This window comes from Dromaius novaehollandiae, chromosome 2 (genome assembly GCF_036370855.1).
Source record: "Dromaius novaehollandiae isolate bDroNov1 chromosome 2, bDroNov1.hap1, whole genome shotgun sequence".
Taxonomy (NCBI): Eukaryota; Metazoa; Chordata; class Aves; order Casuariiformes; family Dromaiidae; genus Dromaius; species Dromaius novaehollandiae.
The window spans coordinates 21,403,411-21,424,333 of NC_088099.1; the positions used below are offsets into that span (position 1 = coordinate 21,403,411).

The 20,923-nt window shown below is 38.5% G+C and overlaps 1 protein-coding gene across 3 annotated transcripts in view; it reads left to right on the forward strand.

Annotated features, from left to right (window-relative positions):
* The window catches only part of LOC112982289 (LIM zinc-binding domain-containing Nebulette-like), a 177,407-nt gene that overhangs the window by 61,718 nt on the left and 94,766 nt on the right, over positions 1-20,923 (forward strand). For all 3 annotated transcript variants that reach the window (XR_010387578.1, XR_010387579.1, XM_064505956.1), the window contains exon 3: positions 19,952-20,036. Coding sequence is in view for 1 of the 3 variants with exons in the window: in XM_064505956.1 (XP_064362026.1) it covers positions 19,952-20,036 (85 nt within the window). In the remaining 2 variants the exon portion in view is untranslated. The remainder of the gene's footprint in view (positions 1-19,951; positions 20,037-20,923) is intronic.

Here is a 20,923-nt window from a genome sequence, read left to right on the forward strand (position 1 = left end):
GTCTCTCTCTGCCTCCATCTGTTGTTAGGCTGGTGGTGGAGTTACCTATGCTGGGACATATGCAGGGCTATCATTGTTTGCAGCACCACATAGAGAGAATTGTACATTCAGTTACCCGTGCTGCTGGCCCTTTTTACAAGAATCATTGTTGGAAACAGAACCCTTTTCTGGCATGTCAGAGAGTCCTTGTTCATTTATTATTTTCTTCACAACGCTGTCAGACTAGAAACAGTAGACAGAGCTCTAGGGGCAGACATTTGAGAAGAGACCAAGTAATAGAAGAAAGGGATGAGAAGTGAATGGCACTGAGAGAGTTTCTGAATTCTGTTTCCTTGACCAGCTGCTGTGCTGGCCACTAGAAATATTTCTCCCCATCCTACAACTGGCTTTACTTACTTTGATTATGAGACTTTGCAGCTGTATTTTCTTCATTTACTTTGCTTGGCAATCATTGGCTTAGGGAAAAAAAGAAATATGTGATTTGTGTATGAGAGTTCCCTGGAGCGGGAAACATACTATTAAAGTACAGCAGTGACAAGAAATTAGGGACCATAACAAATTTGACTGTTGAACTATTAGGTACATTTTCGTTGCTTACTTAAATAGCTAATAGAAGGACAGGGCTTTGAACCACACTGGGCATATAATTTTCATTTTTTTTCCTGGTATCAGAGAACAAAGGATGCAGTATCTCAGGTACAGATAGTCCAGGAGTTGTGGATAGGAGAACAGGTACCTATATCTGCCTCTGAAAAGCACATCATTATTACTGTCATCTGCACCATTTTACCTTTTGTTTATATGAGTAAATTGGATAGTCTGTTAGCTCTTAAGTGCACTGTGTCATTATGATACACGTGAAATCAAACCATAAGCATTTGTATAAACACATGGAAACTGTGAAAATAAGTCATTATTCTATCCTTCAAATGGAGTTCTGGATTATTTTGGGTTTTCTGCAAAAATACTAGAGACTATGAAAATAGGGATTACAAAGGATGGGACTGTTGATTTATTCTTAAGATAAGATGAAAGATAACTTTCCTTTTTTTGTTTGAAATAACTATTCTGTAATACTGATAATGGAAAAGCTTGTGGTTTTTTTCCTGCATGTCAGCAATGCACTAAGAAACACATTTTGGTGAAGGAACTAACAATATTCTGAGGAAAAAACTTCTAAAACTGTTGGTGGGAACTAATGACATTTTGCTTCTTTTGTTTCAAGCTGAAATCAATTTATCTCTGAGAGCTGTTTTGTCCAAAAAATGGAAATGGAAGTTTTCAAAATAGATGTTTATGTTGAACATTAGTAATAAATTACTTCAACCAGTTACGAAAGGCTGTGCAATTAACATTTGTTTTGGTCACTGACTTTTCTTATTTAATTCAATCAATAACTACAGATTTTTGGATAAAGCTTGGGAAAGTAAAACAAGTTATATCAGGTTCAGCACAGTGTTTATTTTACCCCAAGCTGATTGTTTAATTTCAGGTCCTGGCACCTTAAAAGCCAAAATCTGTAATCATGAAACTTGACAGGAATTAGGACAGCTGCTGTCTCTTTCTATTCTGAGTTAATCATGATACTCAGCCAAACGATGGAAGACCAAGATTCAAATCTCTCTCTGACAAATTCAGATTAGAGATTTCTACAGGGATCTTTGGTGTCTCAAAGTATTATTTCAGTCACCAGATTATGATATTCTGAAATAGTTCTTTATTATCTTCTGTAGAAGCTCTTCTATTTTATAATACTAAATATAAATTGAGTGAGAGATCAAACTGAACGACTCTATAGACATGTAGTTGGAGTATTCAGCAAAAAAGAGGTAGCTTCCCTGAATTCCAGTTCTTGTTCCAAAAACAATTTAAGTAGTTACACAAAGTGAAATGATACCAGCAGGGGAAATGGATGCCTACACAGAATACCCTTTGGATTAGTGTGACGAATTGTGTTCGTAAGAGGCTCTCCTAGGGACCAGGCTGAACTAGCTGTTATGTTGTGCAAAAGTTCATGTTACAGAGAGCTGATGCATTAGGATTCAGTTGCTGAATTAGATGGGTCTCTGTCAGACTCTCTGACTTCGAGTGATACCTGAATAATAGAATTAGTACACTCTCCTGAGAAGTAGATGATCTTGCTTTGAAGCTCTTCTCTAAATCAGGTTTGTGGAGGAACTAGTCTCCCACTCCCACGTTAGTGTGCCAGCCACCAAGTGGTAGAGTGTAAAAGGAAAAACACCTCCTCATCCTGGTGGGGTAATTAATTTGGAAATCTTGACAGAAACTATTTCAACATTAATGGTTTTCATTCTCTAAGGAACGTTAGTTCTATACAGAAAATTCTAATCCAAGTTTGTGACCACCGATGGATGTCTATCTTGACTTTAGCAAGGCTTTTGACATGGTCTGCCGTATAACATTCTCATAGACAAACTGAGGGAGCACAGGCTAGATAAGCCAACAGTGAAGTGAACTGAAAACTAGCTGAACTGACAGGCTCAAAAGGCTGTGATCAGAGGCACAAAGTCTGGCTGGAGGCCAGTCACTGTTGGTGTCTGCCAGGGGTTAATGCTGCATCCATTACTGCTTACCGTCATGATGAATGGCCTGGCTGATGGGACAGAGTGCTAACTTGCAGAGTGCTAACTTGCAGAGTGCTAACTTGCAGAGTGCTAACTTGCACCTCAGCAAGTTAGCAGATGATACAGAATTGGGAGGGGTGGTTGCTGCACCAGATGGTTGTGCACCATTCAGAGGGACCTTGTCAGGCTGGAGAAATGGGGTGAGAGGACTCTCCTGAAGCTCAAGCAAGGGAAATGTGAAGTTCTGCACCTGGGGAGGAGTAACCCCATGAACCAGTACAGGCTGGGTGTTGACCAGCTGGAAAGCAGCTTTGTAGAGAAGGCCCTGGGAGTGCTGGTGTACAACAAGTTGAAGACAAGGCATCAGTGTGCCCCTGTGGCAAAGGCGGCCCTCAGTCTTCCAGGCTGCGTTAGGGGGAGTGTTGCCAGCAGGTCGAGGGAGGTGATCCTTCCTGTCTGCATAGCCCTGTTGAGGCCACCTGTGGAGTGCTGCATGTGGTCCTGGTCTCCGCAGCGCGAGAAAGACATGGGCACACTGGAGCAAGTTGAGCAAAGGGCCACAGAGATGATTAAGGTGCTGAAGCATCTGTCATAGGAGGAGAGGCTGAGAGAGCTGGGCCTGTTCATCCTTGGGAAAAGAAGTCTGAGGGGGATCTTATCCCTGTGTCTAACTGGGAGGCAGTAAGGAAGATGGAGGCAGAGTCTTCTGAGTGTTGCCCAGTGACAGGACGAGAGGCAGTGGTCAGAAATGGAAGAACAGGAAATGTGATTAAACATAAGCAAAATCTTGTTCAGTGAAGCAGTGGAAGAGGTTGCCCAGAGGGGCTGTGAAGTCTCCATCCTTGGAGGTGTCCAGAACCAGACTGGACCTGGTCCTGGGAGACCTGGTCTGGGTGACTGTGCTTTGAGCATTAGGTTTGGCTGAAGAAGATCTCCAGAGGTCCCTTCTAACCTCAACCATTCTGTGATCCTGTCATTTAGAAAAATAGAGGCAAGAAGGAAAAGTCATGTAGAAGATCTCATATTGGTGCTGTCTAAATAAATAAGGGCAGAAAGGGTTCTTGAAGTTCCCTCTTGGAGACCAGAGAGGCTGGGATTCTAGTGGTAATGTGACTCTAGCCAGGACTCTTATTCTTCATCTGTACTAGCAAATTAAAGATTGCTATGAAACTCAATTGCCTACACTGTTAAACTGTCAGGCATGGCTTTGGCCTGTGCTAGCTACTACTCTCCCTGACAATAACCAGGTCTGATTTTGTCCACGGCCTGTGCTAACTCCTTCTCCCAGCAGGCATCAATTTGGATACGGTCACCCTGTTTTGGACTGTGAGAGAGTTTAATAGTATGGATTTGGGCTGTTTCCTGCCAGTTGGCCTTAGTTGGCCTTAGATAATGTTGCTATTCTTGCTAGATGCTTTTTAATTTACTAGCATCAATGTAGCCTTAAAGTCTGGATGCCTGAATCCATAGCAATCAACCTGTTAAGAAATGCATCTTTTGCCAAAGCTCTAGTTCCCAAGCTTTTAGGCTCATGAATCAGTTGTGTTTTCAGAGGAGGACCCCATCAATCTTTTATGTCTGATGGGGCAGCAGAAGACTAGCCTCTATGTCTGAGCCAGAAGCCCCCAGAGACTGGGCTCCACATGTCAACTTCATTTAAAAAAAGTTGAAAGACCATTAAAAGACATGAGAAGACATTAAAGACATACGCTGTAATATATATATATAAAAAAAAGAGAAATGGTTGAAAGACAATTATTTCCATGGGAAAGGCGTGTGCGCAAATACACACACGTGTATATAATTCTGAACAGTGGCAATACCTACCCCTCTGTTCTTATATCTGTTTCTTTCAGAACAGCAATTCTCTTCTTTAAATAGCTTTGCTTACAGTATTTTCTTTAGTTAACCATCATCATTTATCCAATTTACCAATCAAAACAGGATGTGTTTACTCTTTCAGTGATGAGCAGTACACAATGTGTATGTTTTTCCCAACTTTGACATAGCCAGATTAATCCAGTATGCCCTAGAGTGCTTTTTTCAAAAACATATTTTGTTCCACAAAAATTATAGCACATGAAAATTGTTTTTTCAGGTACTTATTTTGACTCCTTCGACAATTTGGGTTTCAATGAAACTATGGATGTTCATCAAGTATAGACTGTGGGCAGCTGTCATCCAGATATTTAGTTTTCATGTGGATAACTTACCAGTGCTTGTGCAGCAGTAAAAACACTCCAGGTTAAATATTCTAAAAGTGAAGAAAAATAGCCAATTATCTTGTGTACTGTTTAGAGAAAATACACACTGAAAAATGCCTAGACTCCTGGCTTTGCATGTTTGCAGACATTTGATTCCTTGAGAAGATTTCTTCAAGTAACAGTCTACTTTGGACTAGTTGTTCAGAGTTTGAGAAATAGATAGTTTTACGCTGATGATGCTTTGACAAACCTGGAGAAATTGATCCAATGCCAGAATCAGTTTTGAACTCTTGCTTCCGGACACTAATGAGAAGCTAGGTAAAGTAAACCATTCATTCTCCTGGCAGACCTGGGCTATGGTGAGCAGAGTTCTTCCCTCTGCTTTCCTTGACCAGTGCTCTGTTCCACAGATGCCTTCAGCTTTCTCAACTGAGGCCTTCTTTGGCTTGAATTCAGTAGCAATGATGTACGTAAGCACCTTGGAAATCTTGACCTCTGCCTTTCGATGAAAATTCAAGCAGAGCTCCATCAGCCAAAGGCTCACGTGTACTTGTGTAGGAGGAGAGAGACATATGAAGGAGCATGGCACAACTTGAGTGCTTCTGCAGACTTGCACAATGCACCAGTTTTACTAGAGATGCTTTTAGCAATTGGAAACTTTTTGAATGTTGAAATTGTTTTAGTGTGGTGCATTTGCTCTTGTGTTAAAAGCTGTTTGTGGAAGGAGAACTGTACGTGCCTGGCTGGTTGTAGAATTGTGTCACGATCTAACTGTCCAGATGAAGCCCTGAGGGATAATCTCAATACAACTGGAAAGCATGGTTATATATCCAAGACACATTTGCGATGCAGTTCAGTTTTGGCAAAAGACATATGGATTTTCGAAGCTTTAAAATATCATTTTAGTTTCTGAAATATATAGAAAATGCAGATTTTTTGGAATCTAAAATACTGCTTAGTATGAATTACAGAAGTTCCATAGAGGAAACCATGTGCTTTACATTGGTTTGATGTGAAGTGGCTGATGTTCAGGTGATTTTAGTCACCCAGTTCCTTCAGAGGCTTCAGGCTTCTTCCTCAATCATTTGCAAGAAATTGGTGGAAATACACTTCTAGTTTTCTATGACCAGATGGAGCTGGCTGGTTAACTGTGTGCAGAGACTATCTGTAGAAAAAAATGTAGCTCCCAATAGGAAAAATTAGCGACTTGGTGGAAATTGAGTGTCACTTAAGAATAGTTAAATTACTTGCTGACTTTATTCCTTCATATTTCTAAAAAAAAGTATTTTATTTTTGCTTTTGTGAATAGTTTTGTTAGTGGTAGTGTTTATTGGAACAAAATTTGGGAAGAAATTCATTAACATTGTAGTGAAAAGCAGAAGAACAAAACATTCCTGTCAGGGAAAAAAAATATTTACCAGCTGAAATAAACCCCATCAGTTTAACGGAATCTCTGTGGTCTTGCAACCTTGATTTATCATCTTCTTAAGATGGTTATTTAATGGCTTAGCTTTCTTTGATCCTAGCAGGGAAAAGAGGTGGTACTGATCGTAGAGGTAAAGTGCAGATAATCGTCTTTCATCCATGACACTAGTTTTAGGTGTTTATGAATATGCTTCAGTTACTAACATACTCCCTTCTTTTCAAGTCTGTGTTAAATACAGCAGCTACAAATAGTTCAGTTTCTATTTCCTACTATCTGTCAATGGTTATCTCTTACTCATAAAAATGTTTTATTCCTAGTTGATTCAGTTGCTGTTTAAGGATTATGGCCGTGATGATGGCCTGGCTGGTGTAGTTTCAGGAATGGAGTAAAAGGTATAGAAGGGCCCAGGTGCTGACGTCTGACTGATCTGTGGCTGGCAGCATTTAAGAAGAAGAGAACTAGGAGATGATGTTCCCTTTCTTTTTTTCAAGAGAATGAATACTCTTCCAGGTCTCCTGCATTTCTCTGGTATAAAAGCTATTTAACTGCCAAGCTGTGTGATTTAAAGCACCAGCTTTTTGTTTAGTCTCATGCCTATCACATGTGTTTCCATGAGTAGTTCAGAGACTTCCTTTCTTTTATCTCCTCATTCACCTTTTTGCACTTGAGCTAGCAGCAGGACATTGCACTTGCTTGTATAGGTTGCATTTTTTACAAAACAGGCAGAAATTACCTAATTAAAATACTTGTTTTGTACTTTGAGAAGGCCGTCTTTGTGAATTAACTTAGGAATAGTTTGCTTCCCTTTCACGTGTTATCCATCTAACATAGTTCTGTTTGTGGCTGCTTTACATCTTAAAGGATCTTTTTGTTAGGATATCAGCAGCCATCCTCCTCTTTCCAAAGGGTTCTTTGCCCTTTGATCTGAACTTGTTGAAAGAGGCAAGTCTATATTGAGGATTTTTGGCCCTGAGGCCGAGGGACCGAACAGCTTAAGAGATGTCTTCAAGTAGGTTGTTCAACTGACTTCCTGTGTGGAAACTTGTCTGAATCACCTAAAATGACATCCAGAGTAATTGCTTTGGTCTCTGAAACAGGATTTGGGTAGAATTTAGGGTCTGTGTCCAAGAAAGTGATGAGAAATCCCATGCTCTACCAGTTATCTAAAACTCATTCATTCACCTAAATCTATTGAAAGTATGAAGAACTGTGGCAGCAGCTCCTATACTTTAAGGGGAAGATACATGAAGGTATAGTTCAGCTGGGGAGAAAAGAGACTGAGAAAGCAAAGAGGAGGAAGAGAGGAGAATACGGTTTTTGCAGCAGGGCATTTAAGGAGCAACGTCAATTGCATCCGATTCTACCCCATTATACTCAAAATAGCTAACAGTTCATGAGGACCGGAAGCCATCATATATGTCGAAATTCTGGAGGTGTTTGCAGGATGCTTTGTGAAAGTATGCTGCATAGTTGATGTTTTTTCGCAGCAAATAAAAAACATTTCTGGTTGGGCCTGATTCCTGTGCTTAGGATTTGGTACTCTTAGATCATATCTTCTGCATAGTAGGACATCCTGTTCCACAGCTGTCAGTCACCTCGAGGAGCCTAGGAAATGTTACATGGAACTTATTAAATTATTGTAACATGGCGTTGGCTTTTGTTAAGGTTTTACATAAAAAATGACAGTGCTTGCTTCTATATATTCTTAGACTTTCAGCAGAATAGGCCAAAGCAGGCTTCACTGAATGTATCTTCACTTGAAAGCAGACTTTGGATGTATTATCCAATTATTTTGTGTGGGTGCATGTGCTGTGACATGGAATCTTACATGCTATACTTGCAGAAGCTATGTTTTGGAAAGTGCGGGTATGATATTACGTTATTTCTTCTTTTGCTAATACTCATTTTATGCAAGTAGATACATTAAAGAAAGTTTATAAAGTTGTGCAAGTAATATGATTGCTTAAAATTTACAGTATGTGAACAAGTGACTAGTAAAATTTTGAAAATGTTAGCAATATTTTGTTTAATGTAGAAATACAAATCCATGCTTTCTCAGGCTGTTCCTTTACAGCTTTAACTGATTTGAAATTTATACTGTAAATTAAACTGGGAACACTGGAAAAGGAATAAATAATTTCTAAATAAATAAGATAAAATTGTTTATATAGCAGGTAATAACTGGGTTCTTTATTTTTGATGCTGAAAAAAGAAAAACATACTGAATCTTTTTTAGCAACTGTGAATCTATATTCACTATTATTTGCCAATCCATTTAGAAACATAAACACTGAATGGCATCTTTTCCCTACTAATTTTGTCATTTTCCTCTTGGCAAAAGCCAAAAGGTTTTTCCCATGTTTCTTCTAGTACACATATAAACATAACTCTATGTAATTTACTTTTTTGCTGCTAGTTTGTAGTTGCCGATGGTGGCACAGTTTTTACAGGGAAAAATGCTTAAAACACTGTAATTACAGTTTAAGAGGTAACAACATTAAGGCATTCAAGACAAGTTGTTTCCACCTCCCATCTGGTCTCCTCCCCTAGTTTTCAAATAAAGTTATCCCACTTACTTATATTACAATATGCTAGGTGTGCTGCTTTCATTACTTGCAGAAACAGTGCCTCCGAAGTGAATAGTACAGAGCATATATGGCTGAGCCCTCCAGGATTATACATGCAGCTCTGGAGGAGGGAAGCCAATTATGACTCAAGCTTGGTAAAATATCTGATGACTTACCAGGTGCCTTTTGGCTTTTAGGAAGCTTAGGTTTCCCACCCTCCTGACGACCATCTAAACAGCAGTTCTGAAGAGCACAAAATAATAAAACACTAGTAATTCTGACTGTCTTTTTCTTTACTAATTCTTCATGATGTCTTTTTTAGCACTTGTTTCTCTTCTGTCTTCCAGGTGACTTTTTAGTATTCACTTGGTCCTTTTTACTGTGCCTTCGAATGATAACTTTGGAATTTAGAAGCACCAATGTGCTGTCTCATGTAGCTTGTCTCTATAGCTTTGTAAAAGAAACAGAGAAAAGCATAAAGATTAAAAGCCTGTAAGCTTACATGGAAGAGTAAGAATTAGAAAACATGGAAGCTGGAAGCTAGAAAAAAGTCTAAACAATCTTCAGTTTTAGGAGTACAACATCTGTACTCCAATTTCATTACACCTTGATCTAGTGGATATATGGCCTAACAGTTTTTTAGTGAATGCATAAGAATATCAGTTCTTAGTAGCAAATATTCTTTCAGTTAATATGTTCTGGGAAGCTGAAGGCTTAATACGTGCAGTATGCAATAGATGAATCACTGTCTTTTTCTCTGATGTTACTCCAGCATACATTTTTATGTTAAAAATTCAGAATGAGAGTTCTATTGTACTTTTTTTGAGTTTGAAAACTTAAGAGCAAAAATGCATTGTTTAGGACAGATTCAAGTTTTACTTCTTTTGACTTACTATAAGAAAGCCTTAAATTTAGATGGCCTACGTTCCATTTAAATCCCTGTACCTAGTGCTTCCTATTGCCTAGAAGCTTTTGAAGATCTAGAGCCAGCCAGTGGAAATCATTAGGCACAAGGACTAGATCAGACTTCAAGTTGCCTACTCTGGTTCTAAGTAGGTGTTTTGAACATGTGGTTAGCTGGCAAGATTCGTTCAGCATAACAAAATGTACAGCTGAAACTGGAGGAGAAGTATTTGCTGAATACAGTGTTTTGCTGTTGTCTTGAATGCCAAGTGTGTGGATACTATGGAAACATTAATAATGCATCAAAAACTAATTATTTCAAGGGTGAATCCATTTTCTTTGTATTCAACAAATGAATGGGACCCTAATTCCAAGCAAAATTGTAAAGACGCTTTGGTATTCTCAAAGTATCTTTAATTTCTGCTAATAGAAGTTTAACCAATGTCATCTGACGGTATGGAAGTTTCAGCACAGAGAAGGTGGGAGTTGGGTCTACAGCCTATAATTGAGCTTGATTTACAATCTCCTTGTCAGGCTTTGGGGTCACATAGGGCTGTACAAAATCCTATGCCAAATGGGTGGTAATGTTTACTGTTGCAGCATTTCCTTTGTAAATATGCTTTCTGTCACAGTACTGGAACAGTGTTTTTTCCAATATTCATATGATGAGTGTGGCTTTTATCTTGCGTGTTTTCTTTGTTCTGCTATGATGTTTAATGTAGATAGATAAATCTTTCGAAATAGTCCTTGATTTAACGTTTAAGGGAGATCACCCAGAGCTACTCCTGCCACTGGGTGGGCCTCTCGTGTGTTCAGCAGTCATGAGAAAGCTTGAATTGCCACACAAGCCCAAAGTTGCTCATTGCAGTATGGCAGGCTGAGGTTTAGCACTGCTGTGACGTAACGATGGCTTTCTATTAAAAATATCATACTGTGTCTGAAGGATAGGAATAGAATAGGTGTAGTATTAGAACACCAAGGAAAGAATGTTATTTAAGCTATGTTACTTGTAAAGATGCAACTCGGTGTTTCTTTTGGTAAGGAAATAATTAGGTAAATTACCTATGTAGTCTTTGACACATTTCACTGAATACAAGTCATTCTGATTACTTGAGGAAGACTTATGTAAATGATATAAATATACATATCTGTGATTAGAAATCAGGTGATGAACTTAAATTACAGGTTTTGGAAGAAAAGAAATTACAAAACATTCTATGGGGAACAAGATTTGGTAGTCATGATATATAGGATGGGAACCCCTGGAATTAGCCATATTCAGAAATACTGGCTTGTGCAAAGCAGAGGAAGCTTTTATACAAACAGTTTGTTTGCATAAATGTTCTTATTGCTTGAAAATATTCCAGTGTTAGGGAAAATTAGCATATTCATCATTCTGTATGTAGGAACAGACTTTAGAAACTACTTGCATATTTCAGTGTCATGCTGCTTGAGTTACCAACTTGAATAATTGATAGGAAAATTTAGAAAATTTTAAAGAAAATTTGTCACTGCTTAATTCACTGATATAGTGTGTGCATGTGTGTGTCCTCTTTGCCCTTCTTCATCGATTTCCAGTGCTATTTTATAGACCTTGCTGGTGCAGTTGCATTTTTGTTTTTTGTTTTTTGTGTTGCCACAGTCGCCTTCATCTTCCAAGTCTCCCTGAACTTCTTTAGCACCTTCTTTGGCTCCTGCCGCGGCTGTGGCTCTCCCTTGGCAGTCTCCTGTCTCCGTTGCTTTCTGTGGTGGCTGTTTGGTGTCTGTGGACTGCCCCGCAGCTCAGGGCTACTCTGTAGTCTTCACTGCACTCCTGGTTCATCTTCTTTCCCTGAGCATTTGAATCTTGTACTGAGGAAGAGCTATGTCTGAATGTCCATCAATGAAGGGCTGAGGTCCTGGCTCCACTGAAAATTCTTGGAGCTTTACTATTGATGCTAATCGTGCTTGTATTTTAGTCTCTTGATTTTGCGCTAAATCAGGATTCAGCTGGCTGAGATTTGCAGTATAACAATTCTTCTTGTTATACATCAAGTATTTTAAGTATTAACTTTGTGTCTCTTCTGCTATATTCTTTCAAATCTTTGAAAGTTTTTGACATGGATTTCTCAAGTAGCGAGATTCACCCACTATGACTTTGCCTGTATAACAAATATAAAATTGTGAAGGAAAAAGAATGGATGAGAAAAATATAAGACAGGGGAAAAATGTAAGTATCACCTGAGAGCTGAAGAACTGTTTGATACCAAAACAACACTGGCTAAGCAAAGGGAAGAGAGCAATCCTTAGGCCCTGTGATAAGAGCAGGTTTTCACTTACTGGGGTAGCTGAGACAGGCCAGCACCTCAGCTGTTCAGCTGCTCTGTCAGATCTGCGGCCGAGGATGCTTCCAGGCTCAGTTTGACCACTGTTAGCATGCACCTGGGGTCCTGCAGGACACAGAGCAGGTGCCCTGATGTTCCCTGGCACTCGTCCTGTCACCTTCACAGACCCGACTCACGATAGTGTTCAGTTTAGCTGGCTGAAATAAAAATCTGAGCATGGGAGCAATCCAAATTCAGACTACCTGTTTATACCTGCTGACCAATATCTGAAAATGTGTGGAGTAGGATTATTTGTCATCTTTGATTCCTTAAGAAGAAAGTAATTTAATATTGTTACCGCTACACTTTTTTCCCAGAACTTGGTAGATACTGGCTGCTTGAGGAATGTTAATGCTTTTGGTTATAGGCTGTGAAAATGCTGGAAACTTACAAAATTTTACTTTTTAAGAAGAAATTTTCTTTTTTAGTTCTAAAATAATATGTTCATGTAGATTCCAGATCTCCTAACTTGACCCGTTTTTCATAGCTCCCTCTTGTGCCAGTGATTATAAGATTTTTACATAGTCCGCTTCCCTGATTTTTATGTTCTCCATCTATATGACGTATATTTGCAGAGGTAACCTCTAATACTGTACTCTTGTGGTACAGTGGAATTTCTATATGGAATTTCAAATGGTAGGAGTGACGAAACTTGATACTAGCATTGACTACTCTCTTTTTACGCTGTTCTTTCTGAAACCTAAGCATCATTTTCTGTCTTATTATATTTCAGTAAAGGCCTCATTTTTTCAGCCTGTAGCAGAGGAAACTAACCTGTGTCTTAAGGCCAGATACAGTCAGAATATTTAATGTGCTCCCTAACCTTAACTTTTGTAGGGGGCCCCGGGTATGGGTCTCTGTAGCCAGGTATCAAGTGCATGTTTGGTCACATGATGTACACATGTGTCTGGTCATATGATAGAGTGATATATAGCATTTCAATTGCTCCAGAATAGATTGTATGGGCTACCCCAACAAGCAGGTTGAATATCCTTGCTTGTAGCATTTTTTCCTGAGTCTTATTTTTCGCTAAATCTTCTCAAACTAGTGTAACTTCTTCTCTCTATGGGTACTTTTCTTGTAAAAGTGACCTCACGTTGAGTGGGCATACTTGGAGCAACCTTTTCTTCTTCTTCAAGGCAGAGTGTGACAGTGTGCACCCATCTGCCACTCACAGGCAGAAATTAAATATGTCCAGAAGCTGGTCCCTGGAACAGTAGAAGAGAGGTGGAAAAATATTTTCCAGCTGCAAGAGGATCTGTTCTCCATACAGCAGAGTAGTTACCAGTAGCCAAAGAGAATTCTATCCTCAAATTCAGCTGTGGAGAATTGTTAAATCTTCCTTGCCCTCTTCATTGGCTGACTTGCTGAGTACCAAACCTGTATTCTCCACTGGTTAGCTTATTCCTCTTTCAAAAGCCTTCGTAATTTCATGCAGACAAATAATCTTGGACAGAAAACTTCAAAAAGAAAATCAGAGAAGTCCCTCTCTGAGCTTCACAGCAGAAAGTACTACAGAGCAAGAACTTCAAAGCAAGAAGTCAGCTGTGGATAAGATTTCCCTCCTGCTGCTTTTGTCTCTGCTCTCACACATCTTACATTCCTTTCTGTGTAGTGGCACAGTTTCAAGGTCAGGAGTGGAAAGTAGTCCCACACGTCTTCAAACCTGGTGGTAAGCAAAATCTTCTGAGATTCATATCCCATGCCTGCCAATTTAAACAATCCCTGGCTGAGGAGAACTTAATAACTTGTCTCCCTCCTCCTAGGTAAATTATCTCACCCCATATCTTTTACGTGAAAGGTAATTGGCATTCTCCTGTGTTTTTCCTCTGTGTTTTGTGCTGAATTCAGTGCTGTTTGTGGTTGTGGGCTCAGATCATGATTAACAGATTGGGCCCTTCCAAGTCTGAGATGCAACTTCCCTACCCATCCGTCACTTGTTATGAGTTTGGACTGCAGCCGAACAACTACATCATTATCAACTAACTAATTTCAGCCTGAAACTCTTGCATATGCTATACTGAAGTTCTAGTTCTCTAGTTACTTGTTTTCCATAAGGCTTTTAAAATTGGTTTAGTTTTATTTTTATAACTTTAGGATATTTTAATTCAGCTCTGTACTACTGCAACTGTAAATAAGTGTCCTTTTTTGCCTTCCTTATCTTCTAGAGTTGGTTTTATTTAGAAGAACAGTTACAACATACAAAAATTATGAGAGGAGAGACATAGTCTAATGTAACAGCCAGTGATGGTAATTGGTATTATGAAAAGATTTAGTGGACCTGACCCTCTGCTTAAGTGAAGGAAAATAATTTTGATTCATGTAGCCTGTGACTACTGTCTGTTTAAAAGGTGTCACAAATTGTATGTTGTGGGCTAGCGATTGAAAAGATATTCTAGGGGAATAGATATCTTCACAGAAATCTACTAATTCTGACAAGCGTTGTAATTCTGTAACCGGGAACAGATAACATTATGATAAGAAAAATACACAACAAATCCTTCTTAAATAATGTCCTAAGTGTTGGATGTAGAATGAACAGGAATGAAGTATGAACAAGTTGATTTGAGAACAGACTGGAATATATCCCAGGCTTTGAATCTCACCTTTTGCGAAACCGAGAAGTCTGAATCTTCATCCCATTATCTATCAGAAAATGTTTTTTATTCCTTTGGTTGGTTTGAAAAAGTGGAAAAGCTGATGAAAACCTTACAAGTAAACAAATAGAAAATTTTCTGTGATTAATAGTTGGAAAAAACCATAAACTTTCAGGTACTTCCCTGAATTCTTGGGAGGTTTTACTGTTGTTTCCAAATCTCAGAGTGAAGGAGTTTCCTCATAAAAAGTCAGAGATTGAACTGTGGTTTAGTTTATTCATCAAGCTGTGCAGCTGAACCTAGCAATACAGTAACACATAGCAGAGACACCATACTGTCTATGTTGATTTGTTCTGGAACTTCTTGTATAGATCTTTATACAGGATTAATCCTAATAGCACTAGTGTGGTAAGACATATTGCTAAGTAGAGTTAGACTTCTAACAAAGACTTCAAACAAACAAACAAAAATCCTCTGGATGTTGTCATTAAATAGCTGGCATGACATCAACCTCTTTAACCAGTTCCTTGCTTTTTCTCAGACATGGTCTCAGACAAAAGAGAAACTGAGGAATGGATTAGCAGTGACTATGACATTACTGTAAGCCTTTCAAACTAAAAGCTGTTGCCATCCGTTTACTCATCCTTGCTCAGAATGTTCTAATGAAATGCAGTATGTTCTTAAACTGGTGGGAAAGCAAATTTGATCATTTTAATACTTGTGTTTTACAAGCATTCTGTTTTAGATAAAAGCTATACAATGTTAAAATGCATTTTAGTTTTCAAATAATTTATTATCTTAAATACTGATATTTTTAATAATTCTGAAGACATTTTGTAGTATCAGTAAGCTTAAAACAAGTGTGAATGCTGAAGATAGGATTTAAATGTAACACTAGCCTTTTTAATGGTTGTGAAGCAAGAATTTCCATAAATTAGAGGGACTGTATCTAAAACCATGTCTTTCTGGTTTGATATACTGTGTGGGTGGTTTCATAAATCAGCTACAGTTAAAATGACAATCCATAGTAGAATGCTCTGGTAATTCGATTTTGCTAAATGATCCTTTTTTAATCACAGTAATACATTGTGATAAATGGTTAACATGATCAGTTCTAAAGGCCAATTTCAATTTCAGCAGGTTTTTTTTTTTACTTCTGTCATGGGTATTGTTTACTTCCATGTTCATGCATAAATACTTCTCATTGATACAATTAATTCACATAGTAATTTTAACCATAATAGCACCTGTTCAAGGCTAAGCATACCTTTTTCACTTAAAATATGGAGCTACTGTTTCTAAAATAAGTAATGATCTTGGTTGCATCAGCTCTTAAGTGATTTGCTCTGGCTGTTAAAATACTTGTGAATTTTTGAATACTAATTTGTGGAACAAACCATTTCATTTGCAAATGATCAGAATAAAAGCTGGTCTGTGATGTAAATGGATAGGAAGAAGGTGTACTTTCCTGTACTTCAAAATAAAGAGAAGGTTTAATTTGGGAGCCCAGGTTTAGAAAGAGGCATGTTCTGTGCTGCCGTTGCTGGCAGAGGCCCTGGGGGCTGTGAGCAGGAGGAAGGTGCTGTTCTATATTTCTTCTGGGGGCAAAGGCAAAACAAGGCATTAGTAGCCTGAGCTGATTCCTGCCCTGTGTTCTCCATGTTAAATGGGATGAGTACGGGTGAGTGCTGTGATCACAGTACCAGGGTCTTATGTGACCGTGCTAAAAAGCAGTGCTGTGAAAGTTTATGGGAATGCAGGGCTTTTTGCATTCAACAGGTGCATGATGTATTTTTTAAACTGCACGTATAGCATTTGACTTTTGGGGGACAGGGATTCTGTCACCTACATGAGTTACCTACGGATGTCTGAAAGGCCGGTATTCCTTACTGCGCACATTATACACTATTCATTGCTACAGTTCCTTGTAACTGGACACTAGGAAGCCTAGCTGTGAGGTGGCTTGTTGCCTTCCCCATCTGCCTATTGCTGCTTTGCAGACAGGGCTCATGACTCTCCCTGTGGCCAGTCTGGCATTTGTCTTTCTCCTCTAGATAGAACAAGGAAGGGCGAGATGAAATAAAGAACACAAATACCCTTCTGAAAGTGTCTGTTGGTCCCAAGGCACTGTATCATGCTGATGCCATCTGCTTCACGCAAGAGCCGACTCCAGTTTATGCCTCTTAGCAAAGGCTAGTTGTCTTGCAACGTATTGCTGGCATTGGGGTTCAGCTGTGCAGCTACCTGCCGTCTTCTACTTAGAAGCAGGGTGGCTGTGGTGGAGCCCTTAGTTTGCAAGGAAAGACAGGTAGCCTTCAGCATATGCAATGCTCCCAGTGGTTACTGAGGCCAGAGCTGCAGCTTAGGGGGAACTTGAAGGACTTAGCTGCAACTACAGCAGAATAGGCTGGATGGCGTCATGCCTACAAAATTTTGTTTTAGTTTTCAGTGACACGAATGTTTCTAGACAAGTGGTTAACATAATGGATATGAATATATTACACCTTACGTTTTTAAACTTCTAGTGGCATTGTTCCTCAGTATGCGTATACCCAACCTGGGATAGCTCTCATATTTATGGCAGGAAAAAACTTCCCTTCATTGAAGTGTTGCATCTTTGCTCTTTCTGTGCAGTTACTAGTAAGGGCTTGGGAACCTTAGATCCCCAGGTTGTCCAGTATTTCTCCTCTGCCTTCCTTGTGTGGTGACACCATTAATGAGGGGAAGTTCCACAGCCTACAAAAGGTAGCTTTTTATAGAGACTGAGGGTTTGGTGTCTGTGCACAAGGGTGACACTGAGTGTACTTGAGGTCTGCTGGGTTACCTTTTGGAGGGACCATGAGCTAACTCAGGTTTGGGGCATCCAAGGTTATCCTCTGTTTAGGAAGGTGACCTGTATCCACACTGTGTATCTGTGTTTATGTAAGAAAAGAGCTAATTTTGCAGTCTTTAAATGAGATCTTGATTGCTGCCAACATTTAGGCAATGCGTATGATTGGTGAGCTAGCATCCTGGAGTGAAGTGCATCCCATACCAACACGACAGTGCTGATGCACCTTATGCACATGTGAGTGTGAGCTCTTACAATAACTCATTATTGGATTTGCATGATGAAGAATACATATATCTTTCTGATTCTGTCACTTGATTATTTTTCCTAGTACATGTCTAAGGAAGGCTTTTCAGCCTCATCTTTGATTTTTATCAAGATGTTGCGTGGGAAATGAAGGCATTTGCTGCATTCAGTTGCGTTATTCTTGAATATGTTAAATAGTGTGACCAAAGGGTGGTGCAGTGGCAGATGAGGACTGAGGTGTTGCTGTAACCTTTCCTGCAAGCTATATCCTTTACTTGTATCTATTCTAAAACTCACTTTAGGAATATGAGTTGACCATGTATGTGGGAATCTTACTGTCCACCAGTTTTGAAGATGCCTTCCTGAAGATACCTTCCTTTTGGAAGTCATAAAAGTTATTACAAATGTACTTATTACAAATGTAATAAAAATAGATGGTTTGGATGCCTAACTTCTTATAGCAGTATAGTAGCAGACACTAGACTGTACCTTCTGGTATAAAGATTAGAACCAAAAAAATATGTCTGAAACCCCCAAATCTTACATCGTATGGCCTAGTGATTCTAGTTAGGTGCTTCCCACCACTGTTCTGTATGAACTATGAAGTATTCATGCTTAGTCTCCCTTGATGCATCGATCTACTCCATCATATTGCAATGCAGAAGTCTGGCAATGTAAGATGTAGTCTGATGGGGAAATTAGGCCCGCAGTGGAGAACAGGCTATATGAAATCCAGACAGCATTTCTCATCAAGTATTGCTTTTGCATTTCCGAACAGAAAGCTTTCAGCTTTTGGCTAAAAACTGAAATCCTATTTAATTTTTTATGTGCACTTTTAATTTTTCAAATAAAAAGGAACTTCTTTCTACCAAAACCACACATTTCATGGAGAAAAATATTGTAAATAGCAAAAGAAACTTTCTAATGAAGTACAGTTGAATGAAAATATAAATCATCTTTTGCAAGTATAGAAATTTTATTATGAAGCTATACTGATAGAACTAGTTGCTGAAAGAATACATTAGAGACAACCTTGAGTTTGAACATGCAAATGTTTAAATATGCATATCCTCAGTATTCTGACATTTATTTACTTACTGCTTACTTCTGCTGTAGAAATTACATTGCAAACATTGTATCTAAAATATATGCCTGTTTTGTTGTACCTCTGCAAGGAGAGGCACAAATGGGATAGCTGGCAGACACAATCAGCTGTGAGTAATAGTTGAATGCATGGGTGCCTCACATAGTGGTTAGCTGAATCTTTTGGTCTGAGACTGAAGCTTTTGGACAGAAATTAGTAAGAATCAGCTGCTTTAAAGTGTTGCTACCTCATATAATAATATCCCTATTTTGGGATAGCCTGTTTAGTTTTGTTGTTGTTGTTTCCTTCTGTCGGTGGTCTTTCCTATAACATTTCTTTTTGTTTGGATGTAAAGTTGCAGGATAAGCCCATAAAAATGAGCAAATTGTGGTTCTGTAAAAGAGGCCTAAATATGATGGGTGGGATTTGACCCATGATTAAAGGTGTCTATAATTAATGGCAGAGCAAATAATAAGAATATTGGTGTAAAATTTCAAATGGAAAAAGAGAAGCCTGGTAGATTGCAATTCTGAACCACTACAAACTTTGATATTGGATGTAATTTCCTTTTATGTACAGCTGTGTTGGCACATTTAACATTAAAACATTTGACCTTTCTGTACCTGGAATGCCAGTATAACCTAGCTTGATCATTCAGGTTTCTGCACTAATGAGGTTTGAATTTAAGACACCATTTGTATCCCAACTGTACTCAGTTTTGTAACTTTTCAGTTTCCATAAAACATTTATATTTTAAAGCATATTTAGTCTTTATTAGTCTTAGTCTTTAAGACTAAGACTATTAGTCTTAGTCTTTATTAGTCTTTAAAAGTCTTTATTTAGCACCTCACTATACCAGGAAAATGCGGTTAAACATAGTTTCATTCCTTCTACTGAAAACAAATTTTGGCCAGTCAGTGGCCAGGGTAGGTGTGAGGGATTTGGACTTGTTAGAGGAACTCATTCATGTTCTTTCTACAAGGCATGACTGACACAGTATTTTTACAGTAAATACTTCTAACACAAAACCAGTGAACTGTGAAAGAGTGCTACATGCTGAACCGAAGTAACAAAGAGTGCTGGACTACATTTGACTTTCTAGCATGTGTAAATATTTATTGTTCGGCTTTGTGCTTCTTCTTCTAGACATTACCCAAAGCAGTCCTTCACCACAGTGGCTGATACACCAGAAAATCTTCGCCTGAAGCAACAAAGTGAATTGCAAAGTCAGGTAAATCAACTAGTTCTTGTATCTCATTAATATTAGAATATCAAGCCCACTTTTCTAATGGCTTTTCACATTAGTATTTGTTCATACTGATATCCAGTAGCACTCTAATTTAATTGGAAAAAATACTTATAGATCAGAATAGCACTGCAAAACTCAGGAGTTTATATCTGATCTCACACTAGTTATCAAATTACTGTAACTCCATTGACATTACTGAAATTATCCTTCATTTGCAACAGTATATGAAGTACTTGTAAGTAGTTTTTAGTATCTGAAACGTAATAGCTGAAACCAGGGAGTTCTCATGCCCTAGACAAACTGTTGTTGTGAGCTTGTATTAACTTCTTAATGATAAGCTAGTTGTGTGATTAGCAAACAATTAATTTGTGATTAGCAAACGTTTAGATGCCTTTAGTATTTGTCATCAGTAAACTGACTGAATGACAGAGTTGGAGCTGTTACATCCTGTATAAATTCACATATGGAACATTCTGTAAGCAAGTCGTGATAAAAATGTTATCAGTCAAAACTTACCTAAGTTAGTATGAAAGACGTAGATATGGAAAGGTAATATGGTAAAAAGAAAACGAAAATGGCAATGAAGGCTCATATGTCCAAAACATGCATATTTGCTGTTATTAGTCAGTAATCTACAACATAGAGTTTTGCTTGACATTAATTTCTTAGTAACTGGATTTTTTTCCTTAAAATACTGGTCTCCTATTGTTTGATTTTATGCAACACTGGAAACTGGCCTGCTTGTATGAGACAATTCATCATATTTGATTCCATTTTACTTTGTGGAAGTTGGTTTGTTACTGCTGTGGTTTTATTCTGCTACACTGAAACTTAACTGTAAGCCTCTCATTATGAACTGATAATTATCA